Source organism: Acanthopagrus latus, chromosome 14 (assembly GCF_904848185.1).
Source record: "Acanthopagrus latus isolate v.2019 chromosome 14, fAcaLat1.1, whole genome shotgun sequence".
NCBI classification, from domain to species: domain Eukaryota; kingdom Metazoa; phylum Chordata; class Actinopteri; order Spariformes; family Sparidae; genus Acanthopagrus; species Acanthopagrus latus.
Genome location: NC_051052.1, coordinates 13,669,689 through 13,690,973, shown reverse-complemented (window position 1 = coordinate 13,690,973; position 21,285 = coordinate 13,669,689). Strand labels below are relative to the sequence as shown.

The 21,285-nt window shown below is 41.0% G+C and overlaps 1 protein-coding gene across 1 annotated transcript in view; it reads right to left on the bottom strand.

Moving 5' to 3' along the window:
* Positions 1–21,067, bottom strand: part of col7a1l (collagen type VII alpha 1-like) — a 51,578-nt gene extending 30,511 nt beyond the window's left edge. The window contains exons 1-29 of the mRNA XM_037121217.1: positions 20,994–21,067; positions 19,206–19,403; positions 15,257–15,437; positions 14,860–15,019; positions 13,315–13,408; positions 12,004–12,177; positions 11,300–11,463; positions 9,799–9,928; positions 9,570–9,686; positions 9,287–9,442; positions 8,826–8,942; positions 8,486–8,632; positions 8,257–8,376; positions 7,660–7,818; positions 7,092–7,205; positions 6,716–6,865; positions 6,126–6,263; positions 5,331–5,477; positions 4,859–4,978; positions 4,191–4,337; positions 3,042–3,296; positions 2,806–2,945; positions 2,218–2,341; positions 1,662–1,805; positions 1,367–1,554; positions 925–1,005; positions 657–674; positions 540–566; positions 340–405 (exon numbers count right to left, since the gene is read on the bottom strand). Of these exons, the coding sequence (XP_036977112.1) occupies positions 340–405; positions 540–566; positions 657–674; positions 925–1,005; positions 1,367–1,554; positions 1,662–1,805; positions 2,218–2,341; positions 2,806–2,945; positions 3,042–3,296; positions 4,191–4,337; positions 4,859–4,978; positions 5,331–5,477; positions 6,126–6,263; positions 6,716–6,865; positions 7,092–7,205; positions 7,660–7,818; positions 8,257–8,376; positions 8,486–8,632; positions 8,826–8,942; positions 9,287–9,442; positions 9,570–9,686; positions 9,799–9,928; positions 11,300–11,463; positions 12,004–12,177; positions 13,315–13,408; positions 14,860–15,019; positions 15,257–15,437; positions 19,206–19,281 (3,654 nt within the window). The 5' untranslated portion in view covers positions 19,282–19,403; positions 20,994–21,067. The remainder of the gene's footprint in view (positions 1–339; positions 406–539; positions 567–656; positions 675–924; positions 1,006–1,366; positions 1,555–1,661; positions 1,806–2,217; positions 2,342–2,805; positions 2,946–3,041; positions 3,297–4,190; positions 4,338–4,858; positions 4,979–5,330; positions 5,478–6,125; positions 6,264–6,715; positions 6,866–7,091; positions 7,206–7,659; positions 7,819–8,256; positions 8,377–8,485; positions 8,633–8,825; positions 8,943–9,286; positions 9,443–9,569; positions 9,687–9,798; positions 9,929–11,299; positions 11,464–12,003; positions 12,178–13,314; positions 13,409–14,859; positions 15,020–15,256; positions 15,438–19,205; positions 19,404–20,993) is intronic.
* Positions 21,068–21,285: the final 218 nt, after the last annotated feature.

Below are 21,285 nucleotides of genomic sequence, written 5' to 3'. Positions count from 1 at the left end.
ATTTTACATAAAACAGGTGTCTTCATGGTCCCAATCTGTCATCTTTTTGTTTTATTGCAACATCTGTTACTACAACAGCTGGCAACTTTTAGCTGTCATGTCTATAGCTGTGGCATTTAAAAAACAAATTGATAGCTCGCACACTGCAGGACTCCAATATCCGATTATTTAATGCACCAAAGTAGTGATGTTTCGAGTGATTCTGATCTTTAGTGTTTGAAATATTGATGTTTTTTTATGTTCTGAACAAAACAAACCTCTTGCACACTGTCCACAGTAGACCCTTTCATTGATGATTGCAACAGTGATGGTGTGTACTGTGTGGATGTTGATTCTTACCTTTTCTCCTGGCTCTCCTTTGGAAGAAGTAAACGGATCATACTGTCCAGGGCTTTGCCTAAATCTCTACAAAAACAAAAAATACTGCTGGTTATTCTTGAAGTTAAATTAATAATTAAGATTTTAATAGTAAATTAATAGTAATGAGGATTAATTGATACGGGACAGAGAGAGGACGGTGCATAATGCATTAAACATACCAGACCGCCGAGACCAAAACCATCTCCCTAAAAGGATGAGAGTGAGAACACTGACAATGAACAAAACTGCTTTGCATGCATTTCTAACTCAATTTAAACACAATTCAGTTAACTCACCTTTTCTCCTTTCTGGCCCTGGATAAACAAACAAATAATAGGATTAATTAAGTTGACTATTAATAAAGAGAAGAACCATTATTTGAGCTGCTGATTAGTTCCTGTTCAAGACCAAAACTGAACAGTGTTTCTAGGGAATTGTCTTGTGTTATTTGTTCCCTCTCACACATTTAGCTGCCCTCTGTCTGATATGATAATTACAGAGATTATGAAAACAATAATGACAAAGGTGGCAGTGGGAGGAGGAGGGGGAAGAATTTGTACTCACCTTCGCACAACTGGAGGGGCAGGGGCCCTCAGGCTTAAGCAGCTCCTCTGGGTCTCCAGTTGGGGTGTCCAACTGAGCAAACTGAACATGGACATGAGGAAAAGGTTACTCACAGGTCGAAGATATCATAGACAAGTAACATTACATACAGTGGAATATAATATTGCAGAGATGGCTGTGCAATGCAGCAACTTCAATTTCAGCCCCTCCACCACTCTGATGTCAAACTAAAGCCAAGATTGCTGGATTGTTTCCACCTACACAGTCTTTGAAAGGCAATTTAAAAAGGGATTACATTTACATTAATGTATATTCTACAGAGTCACTATGCACTTCTCTTACATGGCTAACAGGAGCATTTACTGTACATGTGCACCCTCACAAAACAAGTTTGGGCCCATTGCAAAGGATTATTTCCATTGCATTCATGTTTTTGTCTTACCTCATCATTCAGTTTGAACTCGGAGAGGAGTTCCTCACTGCAGATGCTTTTGATAAATTCTCTCTCTATGGAAGGAAAGTCATCAAAGGTTGGTGAGTAGAAGATATTTTTGTAGCTGGTGGGCGCTGCTATCTTATTCAGCTCCTCCATGTCTGCATTGGAAACTCCGACTGCCAGGACGCTGACACCTGTGGAGAAACAGAAGCAGAAAATAATCCAGGTGAGTCTTTCAGTCATTTCAAATCCAGTTTATCAGATATTCATAATAATAATGAATGTATTAACTTTTCCTGACCCAGAGCACGTGCAATTCTGGAGGGTGGCTGGACATTATCCTGGGCCCTGCCATCTGTGATGAGAACCAGAACATGGGCCACATCCTGCCTCATGCCCAGAGACTCCTGGAACAGTTCCTGCAGGACGTAGCTGATGCCTTTTCCTGAAGGTACAAAAAAGTATTAAGGGAAAAATATTTAAACTTTTGGGACTCTGACTCTGATAAAATGCTGGTAGACCAAATGTAACTGTCTGAACACCGTTTTGAGGTACTGTAATGATGTTGCTTATTCCATGCATCATATGGAGAGTGAAAGCACAGCACACCTTCAATAAAGAAAGTTAAAAACAAACTTTTATTTGTGCTTTTGCCCATCCTGCACGATGAACATTTCCTTTGATGAGCTTATCTCACTTGGTACAAGCTACGTCAGCAGTAGGTATTTATCTGCACGTAAGCTGGACGAAGAATAGCACATTTTCTGTCTGCTAACAGCACAACCTAAACAGTGTTGTAGGAATAATCTGCCATTTTATCACAGGTGGCAAACAGAGGCAAAGAAGTGTGCACTAACCCGTTCTGGTGTTGCCCCCAACATAACGCAGTGCTCTCAGCGCCCTCAGCACAGAGTTTCTGTCTTTGAAGTCATTTAGTCGGAATTCAATTCGAGGCTCGTCGCTGTAATGAACCACGGCTATCTGAGAGAAGATTAATGGAGGGCATACACATCATCAGAACATCATCATCTTGGCTAAATTGAATGTGACGCAGCTTTAACTTCAATTCTAAATTCATTTCATTTATTCACTCCCCACACATACTATACATATATTTGCATGTTTATGGGCAGATGTGTCTTCCTTGGCTGCCACTGTCTATGCGGCATTGTGCCTTGTTAGTCCTATCTGCCAATTCATGAGTGAGATTCTTCCACACTGTGTTCCTGCTAATGGTACTGGCCCTCAGAGGAGACTCACGGGAGCAGTTTGCTACCTTGCAGCAGCTATAATCATTTAAAATCAACGCAGTCTAGTCCAGTTTGTAATTGTCTGACAATGCCAAACAAATTTACGGTCAAAGAGACTAAAGTACAGCCATATCATCACAACAATAAAAGGCTAGAAAAAGATAAAAGAAAATAAAGTTTAGATGTGAGACCCACCTGTGTGGCCTGAGGACCAACAACAGGGAAGTAAGTGGCCACCCGGAATATGAAGTCTTTCATCTTCATAAAGTTGTTAGCCCCGATGCTGGAGGACTCATCCACCAAGAACACTATGTCTGCTTTGCCCTTACCACACACTGACAAAAAACAAGAACATACATGGTTTGAATACACCTTCACAATCTAGGAACTAATCTGTTTGATCATGTCGAAAATGTCCAAACATCGAGTACCTGGTCTCGGTGGAGCAGTTGTCTCTGCACTTGACGTGAGGGAGGTGACTCTTGTCTCTTTGGCAGCAGTGACACTTGGCTGACCCTGAGGCTTCTTGGTGGTTATGGAGTTGGTTGGTGGCACAGCAATGGGGTGCTGGGTGGTCTTGCTGGCTTTATGAGTGTCTGTAGCATTGGTGTTGGAAGAAGTCGTGATCTGAGGGGTGACTGTAGCTGGCACAGATTTGACTGTTACCACCGGGGGATCCGGTCCCACTGAGATGCACAGAGCCAGAACACAATTGATCAAAAAACCAAAATCTGACTCTTAAGGTCTCAAGGGGAGACGGAGTAGTTGATATCTGCTACAGTTGGGATATATCTTAGGAAAAAAGGATTGTAAGGATGGTGAACTGAAGCTGAACTTTACTCAGTGGTTTTAAAAGTTGAAACTCAATGTATTTCAGTGAGTTGCCTCAGCATTTCTTAAATTCATTACTTTAACTTTGTGTGTAAGGTATTTTCTCAAAGGTGTAATTTGTAGTATGTGGTCAGAATTAGCTCTAACAAGATGGGGGGCAGCACATCACCAAAGTAACCACCAACTGCTGCTCTTTGCTAGCTGTCCTTGGCCATAGTTGTCAACAGTGAGCCAATTAGCTCATAGCTCAGTTAGCCGTGGAGCCAGTGGCCTAGAGTTTGTCTGGACCAGGACTTCTGATCAGCACAAGCCACAGTAGGGCCATGTTGAGTTTGAAAGAAGTTCAGTTTTACGATGAATTAAAAAGGCACTTAAGCTCATCTTAGTTTGATAAAGGAGAAAAACTTAAATGCGGAACTCCTTTGTTCAATTATTGCGCTAACAGCTAGCATGTATCTGTCAGTTGAACTATTAGACTATTTTCTCTTGTGGGTATAAAGTGTTACTACAAGATAGGAGGGGCTAGTGTGTTTATCATGGTGACATCGGTAGAAATCTCTGCAACACAATGCATAGACATCTTTGACACAACAACACTGTTTCTTCTTTAAAGCCACAAAAATGCAATGCAGTGACTCAATAGTAAGAATAGAGGAAAAAAGGGCAGTGCCCATACATATATCAAGTGCAATCAATTATCATACTGTCGCATGCAGAACAGTGATTTAATCATTTAAGTGATGTCTTACATATTTTCTGATACACCGTGCTGATTGGGCCCTCGACTTCTCCATACAATGGTCTGATGGTAAAAATATATGTTCTTCCATACAGCAAATCCCTGATCTTATAAGAGGTGACACCAGGACCCAGGGTCTCTGTTTTTGTCTCCAACACTGAAAACGAAAAGAGAAGTAATTGATGTAGTTTACAGGACACATTTTAGTCTACACTGATTATTCAAACAGTGATTTTCAAATCAGCCGAGCAATCAATGTGTCATCATACAATGATGAGTGGCACAAGTGACTACTGTGTTAACCTGCTCATATCAGGTTGTCGGTCCTGCCAAAGCAAAACTGAGCTTGTAAAAGTCATGCATGTATAATTAAACATGAATATTAGTCTTGTGAATGTTTTTCTTAATTATCCCTCTTCCACAAAAGAGTGCTTATTCTCGACTCAAAGCACAATGCAATAACATGTGTCGTGCAACATTACATATCCACTTCAACACCTGAGAGACCCTGAAAATAAATATCAATATCAAAGTGGTTCTTGGAAATTGTTCAAACAAATATTGATTTCTCAAAACAATGCCACTGTTAAACAACAGTGCCTATGACAGGGCTCTATCTGTACTCATTGAGTTAACTTTTGATTGGAGGTTAACATGATGCTAAATTAAGGGTGGGACCTGAGATGTGCCTCCAAGTGAGAAGATATCCAGAGGAGCCAGCAACACGTGTCCAGTTGAGAAGAGTGCTGCTGTCTGTCGTGTTTAGGGCAGCAAAGCCATTCACCTTTGGAAGATCCACTGAAACAGAAGAAGACACTTGAAGTTAAAGAAAAAATATTTTTTAAATTAAAGGCTTAATGTGTTTGGACAAACATGGACACAAGGGATTCTTTTATCCTAACTCTGGATGTGTGCTGATACCATTACCCGATCTGATTCAGGGCACCCAAATTTTGAATCTGTATACTACGCTATGTAAAGGTCTCTGAGTTGAGTTACCTACACCTGAGTTACAGGACCTCTAAACGGAAGTATAATGCAGGATGAACTCTGACATGAGGATATATTTATGTAATAAATATCTCCTTAAAACCGCTGATGGGAGCACATCTCATTCTGTTCCTCACTGTTTTGGGCAGGCAGGACTCACAGGTGCGTGCAGTGACCAGGACTGGGCTTCCCTCCCTGTTTCCCACCATGGAGGCCACTTGGATCTTATAAGCCGAGCTCTCCCGCAGATTGCGGATGGTGAAGGTAGTGGAAGCAGCAGATACCACGTGGAACTTCTCATCACCCCCTTAAGCAGGAAATAATCAAATTTCATCATTTACAGATAATGAGAGTGTCAAACAATACTGTTGTGTACTCATTTACAATTAAAATGTTTTTTGCAATAATCTCCAATTATAACCAATTATGCAAGAATGTTTTCAAGAAATATTTAATATTTTAGTCAGTAAAATATAATATTATGCTACTTTTGAGGGATGTATGTTTGTTGGAGTGGCACTAAATGAATAGATGAATGGTTATAGATTTATAGTATGAAGTGCTGCTGTGTGTCTTTGTGGTGATTACATGCAGGTGCTCTTTGGATACTTCAGGTGTTCTGTGCTTATTCTATCTTCTGAAGAGCTCACTGCATTGGTGTAATATGTTCTCAGTGAAACATTTAAAATGCAAGTCTCTTTTATAATGACCAGCATATCATGACCAGCCCAGGTCTTCATCGGGGTCATTGTCAGCAGTGAGAACAATCTATTTTGGAGTAAACTGTTCTTTAAGGACACTGGACATTAATTTTTGCAGACAAAGGTATTCACATATCCATGTGTGTGTGTAAATGCATGTGTATGTTAAAAAATTGAGTGTATGTTAGTGTATTGGGATGTGAGCATGCATGGTTGACTGTGTGTTTGTGTGTATATACAGTATGGTCCCTTACCCAGGAAAGGTATCCAGGTGATTTTGTACCCAGACGCCCCCGGTGTTTTCCTCCAGGACAGGGTGAAGGAGTTGACGCCGATGTCCAAAACCTTCACCTCCCTAACTGCCTGTATTGGCCCTGAGTCTGAGACAGCAGCTGAAAAATAACAACATACAACCACGTCATGTGGTATGAATTATATAGAACTGTGTTCTCAAAAGAATCACAGTAGGAATCACATGAAATACACAGTCTCTTGGTGTAGATTTATTGACACACCCCTTCCTTTGTCAGTGTAATAGACTTGGCTCTTGCAGCCTGGTGTGACACACTAACTTTGACAGTGACAGTGATAAAGTGATAGCAGCTCTACTGACTTATACTCAGTGATACATACGACAAGTGACTACGACAGGAACTGTGGTTAAAATTGGAAGACCAAAGTACAAGACATGTCAGTCAAACAGAGACACCATGAGGGTGCCGTGTCACGGGATGAGGAATTTCACTGTCCCTACCCATTTAATTACAAAGGGTTGTGCAGCTGCACAGAGCTATTTAGATCTGATAAATGGAAATAACAGTGAGACTTAATTTCCATTCTGTACCTGTGAGTTGAGACAGGGAAATTTCTGGTCCCTCTGAGTTGCCGTACACTGCACAGATGGTGATTGTGTATGTGGACTGTGGGTTCAGCTCTTCAATTCGATGGAAAAGTACACTGCGGTCCAGGTAATGGGACTTAGGGCTGCCGTCACCTGCAAGCACACAGATACATATAACACATTATCATATACACAGTGAAGGTAGTTGGAGGCATTCCCATAATACCTATTCACTTTTCCACACATAAAGTAAATATAAAGGCTTTAAAGGTGCTAACAGGTTGTTTTACAGCTACACAAACAGAAAGTTAATTTGATTCACCTGTGAAAACATATAAATAATCTTTAAATTGAGCTGGAGCATGGGTAAATACATCACCTGTGCTCCAGGAGAGTTTGTACTCAGTAGCTCCAACAATAGGACTCCACTCCACATCGATGGAGGTACTGGTGTAGGATGTCACCTTGAAGTTGGACACATAGCCCAGTGGAGCTGCACAAGAGGAAGATGTATAGAACAATAATAGAACAAGAACAATAATAACCTGTATTTGCTTTTGTACATACACCCCCAAGATGTGATTGTTTTATCTGCAACCCAAAGATATAAGGTTTACTGTCAGTTTACTGAGGAGTACAGAAACTGGAAATATTCACATTTAAAAAGCTGATTTCACTGAATATGACTTTTCTTTGGTGACTTTATTTGTCTTTGTCAAAGTAAAATCCCTTTGGACTTAATACATCACTTGTCAATCAGAAAAAAAAGTATGAAGTAAGTCTAAAGAAATCAAAATAAGGATGTTATTATCCTTACGTTATTAAGTCTGTAACCATAACTTCACCAGTGTATCATCATATATTGACTTTGCATGATACTTTCAGAAAGAAAAAACAAACAGTGATACTTCAGGCGAGTGGGAGACATATTGAACACTGATACTCACACGTTCTGAAGGTTGCAGAGATACCAGGCCCAACCACAGATCCAAACAGCACATAGAGAGAGAGCACATACTCAGTGTCATGGGCCACATTCTTCAGCTGGTACTCTGTAGTGCTGCCGTTCAGAGCCAACTGCCTGGGACGGTCCCGACCAACAAACTCTGAGAACAACATTAAGAGCATGGTTACATAACTCTTTCTTTCAAATGATTTATCCTCGCTGTCCTGGTATTCGTCTCTACTCTGGCTCAGCATCAGAGCTCCACTTCTCAGGAAAACAACACCCTCCTTTTCCCCCCAACATTTTATATTTCATCAAAGAGAGGCCCCGTGCTACCTGTCACATCCTGCAGGCAGACTGGCAGGTTGGATGTGACCAGTGGAAAAGAAGTGGCATTTCAAAAGCTCTTGTTAGTGTGAGACTGTCACTGGAAGAAAGCGTGGGAACATACAAAGGCAAAATCCCATACCCAACACTTGAAAGTACATCACTGGGCTTTGTAGCTTTTCTTAAAAATGTACAGAAATTAAAGAATGCAAAGCTATGAGATGTGTCTCTAGAAGAACTACATTTCATAACTGAGTGAAGAGCAAATCACCTTGGGTGGGTCCCCAGGCCAGTCTGTAACCCGTGGCTCCTGGGACACTGTTCCATGAGATGACAGCAGCACTGGTGCTCACAGCAGACACCTTCAAAGTCTGTACTGCACTGCTTTCCACTGACACACAGAGAGAGCCATAGCGAGGGCAGTTATGCATCATCAAATCTCTAATACTGTAACACTCACGGCTGTTATTTTTGTTCCTCATAGCAAGCATCCTAGTTACATGTTTTAGCTTTGGTGGTGGTGACGGGTCCCTCAGTGTCTCCAAAGATGGGGTTGATGGTGATGGTATACTCAGTGCCTGCGTTGAGGCCCTGGATCATGTAAAAGTTGAAGTTGTCCCCGAGGTTTATGTTCTCTATGTGGCCATCTGAAAGACACAGAAAGGCACAGAGACACCAAACTGTTAAATTCCATAAAATAAGCTCTGGTCTAGTTTGGAGCAATCATTTTGAGGATATCATGGTATACTATTCATCCTTGTGTTGTGTAGTGACTTTCCATTGCCTTCGTCCTTTTCATGCCCTGCCTTTTGGTCATAATCATAACCAATTTCCTCTTACCTGAGGATTCCCATGTCAGACGGTATCCTGTGGCACCCTTAACTGATGCCCACCTCGCCTGGACGGTGTCTGTGGTGGCATTTTGGACCAGGAACTTCTCAACTTGTACAAGCTTTACTGTGGAGCACAGACGTATCAGCACAAACAGACACATGTACACACATTCACACACAGTGATTCAATATGTAAGTGATCCAAAACCCCATTCTACAAAAAATAGTAACTACAGAAAGGTATTTAATGAAATAGAGATAAATGAAAGTCTTACTGTATGCAATAGACCTACTACTCTTTTTTTCTAGAACAACATCACCCTACTGTGGATATATTATGGTACTACATCATGGCATTTGCCTCCCTTTTTGATATCTTGTGTAATTTCATTTTGTGTGAGAAAGTCGAGACTATGTTCAGGTAAATCAATAAAATTGTGGTGTTCTGATCGAAGCCACTGAACTTACATGTCTTGCCCACTACTGAAACCGGTTCACTTGGTCCTTGCGGGTAAACAGCATAAATACTGATAATGTACTTCTTATCTTCTTCCAAGCTGTCGATCACATGAGAAGAGGTGTCTCCAGGAAGCAGGTGCTCATAAGTGAATCCTGGTCGGTTGGCTGAAGGACAAATATTAAGGAGAATTAATGCTCATGAAAAATGAATCCCAAACAACTTATTCATTTGATGCTTGATGCCTCAAGCTAAATCTAATAATGATAATTGCTTGACATAATGTTTGCATACATCTCGGGATGAAGATCTTGAACCCGTTGATCTTCCCCAGGGGAGGTGTCCAGCCCAGGCGCAGAGAGAACAGACCCTCCTCAATAACACGGAAGTTTGACACCTGAGCCAAAGGAGCTAAAAGACAGAATCTCGTTGCTCAGAGATGTAAGATACTGTGCAATACACAATAGATGCACACAAGTATTTGTGTACATCCAAAGTTCATGCATTGATGTGTGACACCCACTTGTCTGGACGGTGATTGTTGCAGAATCTCCTATGCGGCTGGGGTAGATGGCATAGAGAGTGAGGGAATAGTCTGTTTTGGGATTCAGCTCCGTCACCACCGTCGTGCTCACATCTGCCTTCAAATCAATCTGTCGTATACACAGAAGACAGCAGAACGAGCTTAGTGTGTGAGCAAGAAAGAGCCAGGGAAACTGAAGTGAAGCGAAACATAATTGATCACTAAAGTGTTGAAGTCGGGGCGGAGGAAAGAAATACACAGAGAAGCTGCAATGACACAGAGATACTTCTGAAATGTGCAATAGCTTGTCTTGCTACATATTCATAGATTCACTTGCCATATAGGTGTCTACCTCAATAACCCACAAGCACTTTAATGCTTTGTTTACACTTCTGTGCATATCCTCTTCCACATTATATTCAAATGAAGTGGCATGTTGAGCCTGATAACTAAACAATCTTCCTTTGGTACTGTATGATAAACACAGAAGCATGGATATTGTTGGAGAAATGGGAATGGATGCCAACACTATTGTTTTTGTTCATCCCATTAATGCAGTATTGTCGCAAGCTTAGAGAGTTCCAGAGAGGGAATTGCACAAATTAAACAGGCTGCCATGAGAGATGACTCACAGCACTTCGGTGAAGCACTAGGCAAGGGCTGGGAATCATAAACACGATACTTAAGCAATGATAAAGACGGTATCATAATTGATCATGTGATACTTGCCTATATGGCCTCAAACTAATATTGCGATACACAACATATATCTTTTCCCCTTTTGAGATTCTTCCTCTTCACCTCAAGTTAGTTAACCTGTGTTCTGTTCTGGTGTTAGCTAAATCGGTTTACAGCGCTTGCTTGTTTTGATAAATCTATATGAATATATTTCTGTATTTGTTGCCTATTTTGTCCAACCCCTTCAGGACATGTTCTAGTCACAAAGGTAGTAACATGTTCTTGTCATAGAAGAACTCATACTGTACCAGTGTGTGTTATTTAATTAGATCCTTTGCTCCCCACTGCACCCACTATCACTATCATGCTTGAAAATTTGATTATATCATTAAAGAAATCATTTGAGAAGCGGCACTTATTGTTAAAACTGCAGACACAACAGCAACACATTATTGCCTTTTACAAGTGTCTGACTATTGTGCTGTACAAACTTACAAACATTGCACAAGAACAGCTGGTTGTTGAGTTTTTGGATGAGTAGACACAAGACAGTAATTTATTCAGAGCTTCATCTGAGCAGTGATGGTTCATTTTATAGGGTGTGAGACAGTCTTTGTAGTTTCTATCAAAGTCTTTGAGCTTTGAGGTTATTGAGAATTTCACTTCATCAGCAGGAAACAGATTGTGGTGTGCAAATTGGTTAACAATCCATGTGAAAGTCATACCTAAGGTACCTTTGATAAGTTAATACCCTATATATGCTCTATAATAGTCCAGCTCAAATGCAAAACAGCAATCATCATGGTTGCATATAACCATTCACCTGTCTCTGCTGTAGGGAGAGGAGGTGTCCCTTGGAGTTGAGAGGGGTGACCAGGAGACGATATCCAGTGACATCACTTGTGGCCTGGGTCCATGTCAGTCTGAGTGAACTGTGAGCCAACTCGCTAACCTGCAGGTCTCTGGGACCCACCACACGCTCTTCAACTAGGATTGGTAGAAAAAGGGGGATGAGAAAAAAATTACACAAGAGAACAGGAACATTAAACATGCAAGTTGTGGAATTTGTTAGCAAGATGAATCCATCAAAGCTGCAGGACAGTGTGAAATACGAGAAAATGGTTCTTCATTTTTATTACCCTATTATAAAACCGCCTCACCAATAAGGCCCTTGTACACTGCAAATATTCTTCAAACTAAATACTGTGAACTTAAGCAGATTCCCAGGACAGTGTTTTTGCATATTCTTGCACAAAACTGAACAACTCTTAAAGCTCTGCATTCAAATAATGGTCATATTGTAGATACTTTTATTGTTTGTATAATATTTTTTCTATTTCTTATCTATATATTTATTTATTCATCTATTTTCATTGGTACTGTATGCACCAGTATACACAGGCAAGTTCCTTGTAAGTATTTTTTAAATACAGAGAAAGACACACCAGTTTCTGATTCTGATTCTCAGAATGAGGGCAGCTATCGGTATGAGGGCATCATTTCAACAACACATGCGACTTGACTCACCAGGCTGGGAAGTTTTCACAGGACGCGGTGGCTCAGAGGCAGTAAAGCAGACTCTGCGGGACAATTTGGGAAGAATAGTTTCAAGCAGAGAGTAGTCGGTGCCCAGCAACAGGTGCTCCTCGCGGGGCTCTGAGACAATTCTCCTCAGCTCTGACTCATCAGCTCCCCAAACACCTGGTCACAATATACATAAATGTCAATGTTAAACTGCACAACTGTGGGACTTTACTTCATTAATGCACAATAACAACAAGTGAATAATGATTAGAGAGCACAATTTATGTGGCGTCGTTAATCTCTTCTTCTTCACATACTTTCCTACACCACTAGAGGGAGCTCTGGCATTACGAGTTATTCTAAATCACAAAAAAGATGTTTAAACATCCACACTGTAGACATACACACTGGGCCTGCAAGACTCAAGCTGAGCCTTAGAAGATAACTGTGTTATGTAATAATAAAGAAATGCTAACAAAAGCAGATGGCCTTTTTTCAAGACTTTTGGGAGAGTTGCTGCATGGTTACAGTTAACAGAAATCAGCATCTGGACAAAAGATAAACACGCATCTATTTTCTTACCAGTTGTTAATATGCGCAGAAAATGCAATCTAAGGCATCTATCTGTACAGAATACGTGATATCCATGCTACGCAGGCCCTATAGGCATATTGGTTTTGCACTAGTACACAGGACGTGGCAGAGCTTCTCCACAAGAGTGATGAACGAGGGGAGCGGGCCTCAGTGTCAGAGGTGCAGATGGGGGGACAGTGAATCGCCTAATGAAAAATGGCTACGATTAGCACACCATCGGCTAATGAGCAGTAATTATTGCACCGCTCCCAGCTGAGAAGAGCAAGTTGTGGGCTTGTCTGCTCACGCATGTGTGTAGGAGAAAGAGGGTATGTGTGAGTAAAGTTGTGGGTAAACAGCAGCAGTGTTTATTCATGAGCAGGGGGGAAAGGTTGGAGGATAAAGTAGCTTTGCTGATGCAAAAAACAGTATCAGAAAATGTGCTTTCATACATGTAGGAGCTGAAATAATCACCCATTTCTGTTTACATTCATATTTGGTTGATATTGTTATGTTTGTGCATACATATACACTTGCATGAGTGCACCCAGATGCTCAGAAACAAGAATCTCACCCACACGCTCGCAAATACCCGCCTTGAATCCAATGAATTCAAATGTACAGGACATGAATTTCTAACTGCAAACACCGCAGATAAGCCAGCAAGAGCTTGGATAAAATCTGAGGGGCCGCTGCAGTGGGGATGTTGAAGGAATTCACAATACCGAGCTCCACACTCACCTACTGCAAAGAGAGAAATCCCATTGTCAGCTACCGCTCTGGCTGCGGCATCGACCTGGTCGTCTGACGGTCCGTTCGTGATCAGTACAGCAATCTGAACAGCAGTGAGACAGCAAAAACTGATATATACAAAGCCATTCAACATAAAGAATGATATCTTACCGGTAAAATATACAGTGGCATGCATTAATGGTCTGTAGTTGGTGCTTTTATAGCACAACAACCTATAAGCAGATGTAAAAATGCAGTCTTTTGGGAAAATGTGTTGGTTTTCGTTAAATCAATGCTCACATCAATGGAGGTTTTCCAACCCACCAAACAACGTTTTCTTTGGATAAATAAACATCCTTGTAAACTGTATTATGCACAAAAAGCCCCTGTGGACTTTTGACACAGTTTAACTCACAATTAAATAAATCAAACAAAGATGAATTCAAGGATGCTGGACTGCAACTGAGACTGCTAATTCGCCCATTAAGGAATATTTACTCAGTTTATTCAAAGTTCATCCCTCAGTCAATGAAGAAGGAGGCTGGAGAGTATCGATATGAGAATGAAGCCGCTTTTTCTGCATGTGCTCTGGCTGTACGATTCAATATATCAACTTAATCCTCAATTCTCTACCTTCCCATGTCAAGTGTGCTGCCGCAAGATGATTCGCAAAGCACACTCAGAGATGGAGAGATGACTGGAATGCTAACCAGCTGTGTTATACTGAGACTACACTACAGTCTTAGACGTTAGCGATGGAGCGCTGCTGAAAGGGCATTTAGATATACGCTTAAGAGACAGGTTTAGCTCAGTTGATGACTACTGCATTTAGGTTAGGGTCAAAGGTTAAGGCCAGTACTGATCTGTTTTTCAAGATCCTTGGACAAAACAGGTCAATCTCTCTCAGTTGGCATCTTTGGAGGACCATCAACTTATGGCAGTCCCTTATCGACATCCATTCAGCTGATGGAGCATGTTGAATCGACAGCAGCAGCAAAATTGTCTCCACCTTTGTCTTTTTTCTTCCTCCACAAGCAAAAGACAAACCAAAGTAAAGCAAAGCATCTGTTGCCAGCTTTAACTTTCTGTCAGACATACTCTTGGTTTGTATTCCAAGCATAAAGCAAAATCGTTTAATCAGATTCACAGTGGAGGGAAAATGATAGACAATTTTGTTTTGTTTTGTACAAATACAGACTTCTGAATACTTATTTCCTTTCACACAGGGCCAGAACATAGAATATATGCATGTTGGTGGCCAGCTGGAAGCAATAGTCTTAGCAGCGTGGGCTGTAATCTTTAATTCAATCGTCCTCTGTTGCTTGTGTGTCCACACTTTGTCATACATTCAAAAAGATTACAAACTTTCAGTGTTCAGCGTGTGGAAGAAGTTTAAGGAACTTAATTCTGAAGTGCTTTGACCTCTTTTACATCTCTTGTTTAATATCATTTACAATAAGCAATGCCAGTTTGTGGGACTATTGCAAGATTATTACTTTATTTGTGCTTTCTCCCAGGTCTGTAGTTGTGCCACACATAGGGCAGCCTGTGTACCTTTGGGGTATGGTCTGGACTGATGACAGGGCTGAACACGTGGTCAACCAGAAATTGGAGGGCATCACCAATCCTTCTGGATCCACCCTCATATGGGAGGTCTCTGATGGCTCTAAGCACCTCCTCCAGTGAGCTGTAGTCTGTCAAAGCAATCCTCATCCTGGGAGGAGAGAATTACAAGAAGAGCAAAACTAAATCATGTAGAAATAATAAAATAGCCAATACAAACGTTGGTGTCTCAATTGTTTCTCTCGTTGGGGTTCCAGGGACTCTGACCTCTGAATTTCTAAGCTTTCTCTGATGCAACAATCACCTATGGCCAAGTTAAATGAGTCAGGCTTCAAGGCAATTAGTTAAAGAGGTCTGTGCCATGTGTATGTTTGTACTGCTGTTTTACCGCGGGATGTCGCCAAAGACGGTGACTCCAAAGCGGACCCCTTCCGGTCCCACCACACTGCCCTTGAAGGAGGAGATGATGGCTGAGATGAAGTTCTTGACACTGCTGAAGCTGGCCTGGCCAACACTCCATGACTCATCCACCAGAAAGACGATGTCGGCCTGAACCACAGTCCTGCATGCTGAGGGAAGAAGAGTGAATGAATAAGTGTGTGAAAAAAGAAGTGACGTGCAGGGGATGCCCTAATCTTTTATAATCAGATGTATTTGGAAAGAATCCAAAGTAAATTTCTTAAGGTTAAGAGGGAATGCTGGGAATGAAGCCCAAAGCCTCATGTTTTATTCCTACGCTGGCCAGCAGATAGCAGTCTTGTTCCATCACGCTGAGCATTTTTTCCTACAACTTACTTCTGTCATGCAGCCAGAGCACCACACAAATCCCCATGAATTTTTAATGGGACACAAGTGAGCCAAAGAGACTATCAATATTCTGAGCACTCCAGCAATAAAACTTTAGTACAGCGATGAGGAACGCTTAGAATAATAAGGTAAACACACCCAAAATCAGGGTCAGTCCCCTCGCTCAGGCAAACAATCGCATTTAACATACGGATCTGCTGCGTTTGGCAGGATTGTGAATGTTGAGTTAAAAAGCCAGGCACACAAACAGGGTAGACTGATGGACTGACGACATGCTCGCGCACACACGCACAGCTTAGCAAGTCTGTCTCAGATGCACACGGCTGCACACAGTCCCACAGATATACGGAACTGTACGGGCAGAAATCTGCTGCGTGCGCAAATGTCTTCTGAGTCAATATGCGGGCATTACATATGCAATAAACCACAGTGAAGACAGCATTGATTAGGCTAGTGAATAAGAGATAGGCACCACTGATTGTTCTGTAAGTGATAACTCAGCTTCTCTGCTATTTCATTACAGAGCCTTCTCACCTCTATTATCTGGCCCTTTCCTTCTTTGGCTACAATCCCAGGATTCACTGGGGTGACATATGTCTCCAGCCCATGGTGACCTAACATTATGTTCCTTTCTCACACATCTATACATGTCTGGCCACACACCAAGAAAACAAAATATCACTGGAAATACCATTTCCCCAGTTCTAGAGCGGAGCCACTATGGGAGCTTTAATGTTATATTTTCAGCAACCCCAATGCAAAAAGCACAGTTAAAACCAGAGATGCAAATTAATGGGATACAACAATGTCTATACTCTGCATCCCAAGTCAGGCGTCACATACGCAGCAAACAGTCCCAGAAAACACATGTGGCTGTTTCTTTTCTGAAGATGCATTTTCTTCTTTACACATTTTGTGATGTTATGGAGACTTTGAGCAGAGAAACAATTGGAGGCTGGTCTCTGTAAAATAGACACAGACTGAGGTGGAAAACAAGATCTATTATCTTGAGGTTCGTCTGTCTGGGCTGGCAGGTGAGAACCACATACCTGGGATAAATAGACAACACATGCTGAGGGATTAGGAATGGTTTTCTTGAAGGTTATCTATTCTGATATTTTAAAGGTTGTGCTCACCTCTGTGTTGGACCACCATTGATTTGCGCATTAGATGTAGCTCAGTGCCTACAGCAGACTCGGCAGAAAAATTCTGCCACAAAATAAATAGTCTAAGAAATAATGATGCACGACTGCAATCACCTCCAACAAGATCAAGAGAAAGCATGTACGGTAAACCATCAGAGAGCACAAGTTGAAGAAACTCCATCAGGTTCAGATTTTATCCCAGATAAATGGATTTAAAAGTTTCTTGAAGAAGAAGAAGTTGCAGGAGCTTGCAGATAAGCTAACAAAGTGCAGTACAGACACACGACATGACAGAAAGATCAAATATTGCCATGGATGTGACAACTAGGATCAGCTGCAAGCGCCCTGTGTGAGGAATTCTATCACGTTTTAATAGACTATTTTTGAGACGACCTGATTTGTGTTTCCTGCAGTATTACTCCTTATCATACCTGTTGCCTGTGACAGTTACATGGCCTTACTCTCCTGATATACAGTTGTATATAAAGTTTGATTATAGGCTGTGGACACCACAGCAGGTGTCGCATGAACACACATATCAATCATGTCTGAAGGTGCAGAGCAATAGATGTAAGGAACAGAAACTTGACAAAACGCCTACATGCACTAATGTTCCCGCTAAAGTCTGATCCCAGCTTATCTCACTAATCTCTTGATGACAGTGGATTGTTCCAATTTTCTCAAGTTTTTAAACTAATTGCTCCAAATTTCACCTGTTTCCAGTTTCAAGTGCTGTGATTTGAATGATTGTGAGAGCAAACCTTTGTCAACTATGACAAAGGTGGGGCAAAATAATAGATATAATGGTTCAAAAATTGTATTTGGTGAAATAATTGAGCTCAATTGAGAAACATGTGCACTCACAATAATGTGATGAACACCCGTTAGAGCTGTTCATGCCCCTTGACCATAAGCTATTGTGGAATCAGACTTTCATAAGAGAACCTAAGTGAGAGCATTAAAATATTGTCTTATACCTGCACTAATTGATATTATTCATTAAATAAATAATCATATACTGTAACTATATCCCTACTCTAAAACCCATCTCAGCACTACTTACATTTGTTTGGTTGAAATAAACACTTCCCTCAATGAATGTTGGCTCACAGCTGGATGTGTAAACAGCTGGCAAGCAGTTTGCTAGTGCTAACACTGTGACAGGGTTAGGGTTACCACAGATACATGGTGATACATCGTATTAATGTTTACAGCTTAACTCCCCCAAGTTGTCAGAAATAATCCAATTGTTAGGGCTAACACATAAGTTGTATTTAACCACCCAGCAGACACATTGTAGCATTATTAGCATTCATGAGCAGTTGTGTTTTGGACAAACTCCATTGTAAAAGGAACATTTTACAGCAACTTTACAACAAAACAACGCTGCAAGAATCCCCCAAATGGCTGAAGTATCTGTTGGACTACAGAACTTCACCTGACCTGACTTCCCACTGGTATGAAGTTAAGTAGATCTGAATTTTCATTTTTAGGATAACTGTTCCTTTAAAGAGGCTTAAAAGCTTTATGTGGCTGTAGAGTTGGGTGATCATTTCTAAGGGTTCCTTACTGTGAGCACCAACAGTCATTTGATTCACTGTCAATATAAAATATTGATTAATGAAGCTTTAAGATGTCAGATGGTTTACTGGTTTGAAATCGACCACATGCCCATTCTTGTGCGTAATATGAAAGACTAAGCCCTCAGGGTTGTTACAGACAGTCATATGACCTGATATGATGACATGTGAATGAACCCTGTCAATAATAAACAATGGGACAAAGGAGCAGTAGCTTCATATATGGCCTGAGGCTATTTATATCTATCCATAATTCTGCCCAACAACTTTACCAATCACTTTCTACCCAACGACAGTCCAGGTGGAGAAAATCTAACTTTTGATTGGCTGATTGACCTTTTGGTGACATCCAATAGCACCTGAGGCTTCGGTTCTGTATCTAGGGGATGGGTTTGACAGGCCGGCAGACAGAGTGCTGTGGTGTACATGAGGCTAGCAGATGTTTAAATTCCCTGACTAGACACAGTCTGGAGAGAAACTGGAGCTGGGTTAGTGTCTGCCCCATGTACCAACCCATGTGTGGAGATTTAATGATGGAGCAGCTCGCACAGACTGTGTTCATTGAGCACCTGCCCTTTCTTTGGCCTACGCATCCAACTTGTCTAATTCGTAGATCTGTGCACATTGCTGGAAAACAGACATATGGCTTTGACTCAGAATTAAGCAACTGGTAACATAAGGCACTGGTGGAAGTGTTGAATAAATGAATGATTAAATAAGTGAGAGAGTAAAGGAGGTAAATTAAAACATTAAGCAAATCAGCGTGTTTGAGTGTTTCCTCTGGGCGTAAGAATGTAACCGTTACCTTCAGCTTGTGCTGTGACATGTTGATGGGACAGAGAAAGTGACAGCAGAAGGATCCACACAGAGGAGTGACCCATACTCTTCCTCTCCTCCTCTTGCTCCTTCAATCACCTGCTCTTCTGCCCAGTTCTTCTCTTTGCAAGTCCACTACTTGAATTCCACTCCACAATCATCAATTCCAACTCTTCCTTACTCTTATCTGAAAGTATTTAGGAGAATAGAGAGTTGGAAAAAGTCATTAGAGGCACTCAAAGATAAAACATAATCAGCCTTTTTTTAATTTGTATAGGACTTGTGCCTTTTATGCAGAGTCAGAGCATTTTTTTTCCTCCAGGGAGAGTGTAAAAGAAATGTATGCAAGGAAGGAAGGAAGTGTTCGCAAGAACCTTTACTGAAAGCTGTAAATATATTGAATTATCAATACAATTGGAAATTAATTAAATGTTTTCTTGGAGATTTATTGTAATTGCATTAATATAAGCCCATATACATTAGGTCAGCATAATGTTGTTCTCACTCCCATCATTGGAATAGTGCCTTTGCAGACGGGAGTTCTCTCTGTAAACATTTTTATGACACATTCTAATGACACCATGGAAGTAAAAGCATCAAAAAGGCTTTAAAACTGTCCAGTATGGACCCATCTTTTATTGGGAAGTCCAAATATTATGGATATACATACCCATTAAAAGTTATTACTCCAATAATCTATTCAAACTGTGGTGCATGGCAGGGTTTCTTCGATTCAAGTATGTCTGCATATAAAGGAAAGACTTGCCCACAAATGGAAATTCAGTCATTATCTACTCACTCTCATGCAGATATAAAGTCAGGTAAGGTTTTGTACTTCACAAAACGTGGTTTAACAGAAAGAAAATGATGCAGCATTCTCCTAAACAACTGAGGTATATAACAAAAAAACAACAAAAAAAAGTGGCTGCAGCTTGTTCGGTGTAATACAAGTCTCTGGAAGCCTTTCACTCTCTCACTGTTGTTACTACGCTGAAAGCATCAGCATGCACCCAGTCTAAATAACCCCATGTAATCTGGTATAACTAAGGTGCTACATAGACATATTTTTTTGTATAGTTTCTTATTTCTCTAAAACAATAAAAGCAAAAAAAGAAGCTTACTGTTTGGTTTGGTTTGCCATAGATATACATTAAAACATATGAATAGCTAAAGTGAGGAATCTGTAAAACATTAATAGCTTTAGTATGTAGGAAACAATGTCTCATCATACATCAAATATTACTAAAAGTTGAAAGTGAATATGCATTTTGGGCTTTTTTCAGTTAATGTAGCATGTAGAAGAAAGATACACAGTCCTTAGTGACAGGTTCAAGACAGCTCTCATGATTTCAACAGGAGCAAAAGATATTTGGACAGGTCAAACCTCTGGACCAAGTGCACCTGTCCTAGACTGAGGATTACCCAAACACCCCAAGGGCCCACCATGCCCTCCTTACACCACAGAGGTGATTATCTTCTGAGCTAAGGCCAGAGACAGCATGGCTAATCGCTTCCGATGTGTGTGTGTGCATGCTACCTTGCACTCGGTCAAAAAGATTTGGCTCCACAGCAAATCTTCAAGTGTGTCTAATTATAGCTTCCACCTGCCCTCTGTTCATTTTGTGCATGGGTGTTTTGGTTTGAAAACAAGGCAGTAACACCATTGCAAAGTTGTGGAGAAAAGAGGCCATGTGAGATACAATCTCATCTCAACTTGCAAGTATGCAATCAATACACAGCAACAAAGACAGAGATGGATGTAAACGCATTCAAATACCTGACTGTCTTGTCTTTGATATAAAATGTGGTGGCTAGCCCTTTCTGCTTCACTGTTCATTCTTTTTAGTGCCGAATCGACAGTCGTGTGAAACAGTGACCTGGCAGGACGGGACAGATGTTTCACATGTTGATAATGTGTGAGAGAAGCTAACACAAGGAAGAGGTAGGGCAAATGAAATAGTCAGTGAATTAGGTGGGTATAAAATGGACGGTAAATGATTGTTATTGCCATAGTATACCATCATTATTGTTTAAAAAACACTGCCAGGCGCTTATCTATCACAAGAGAC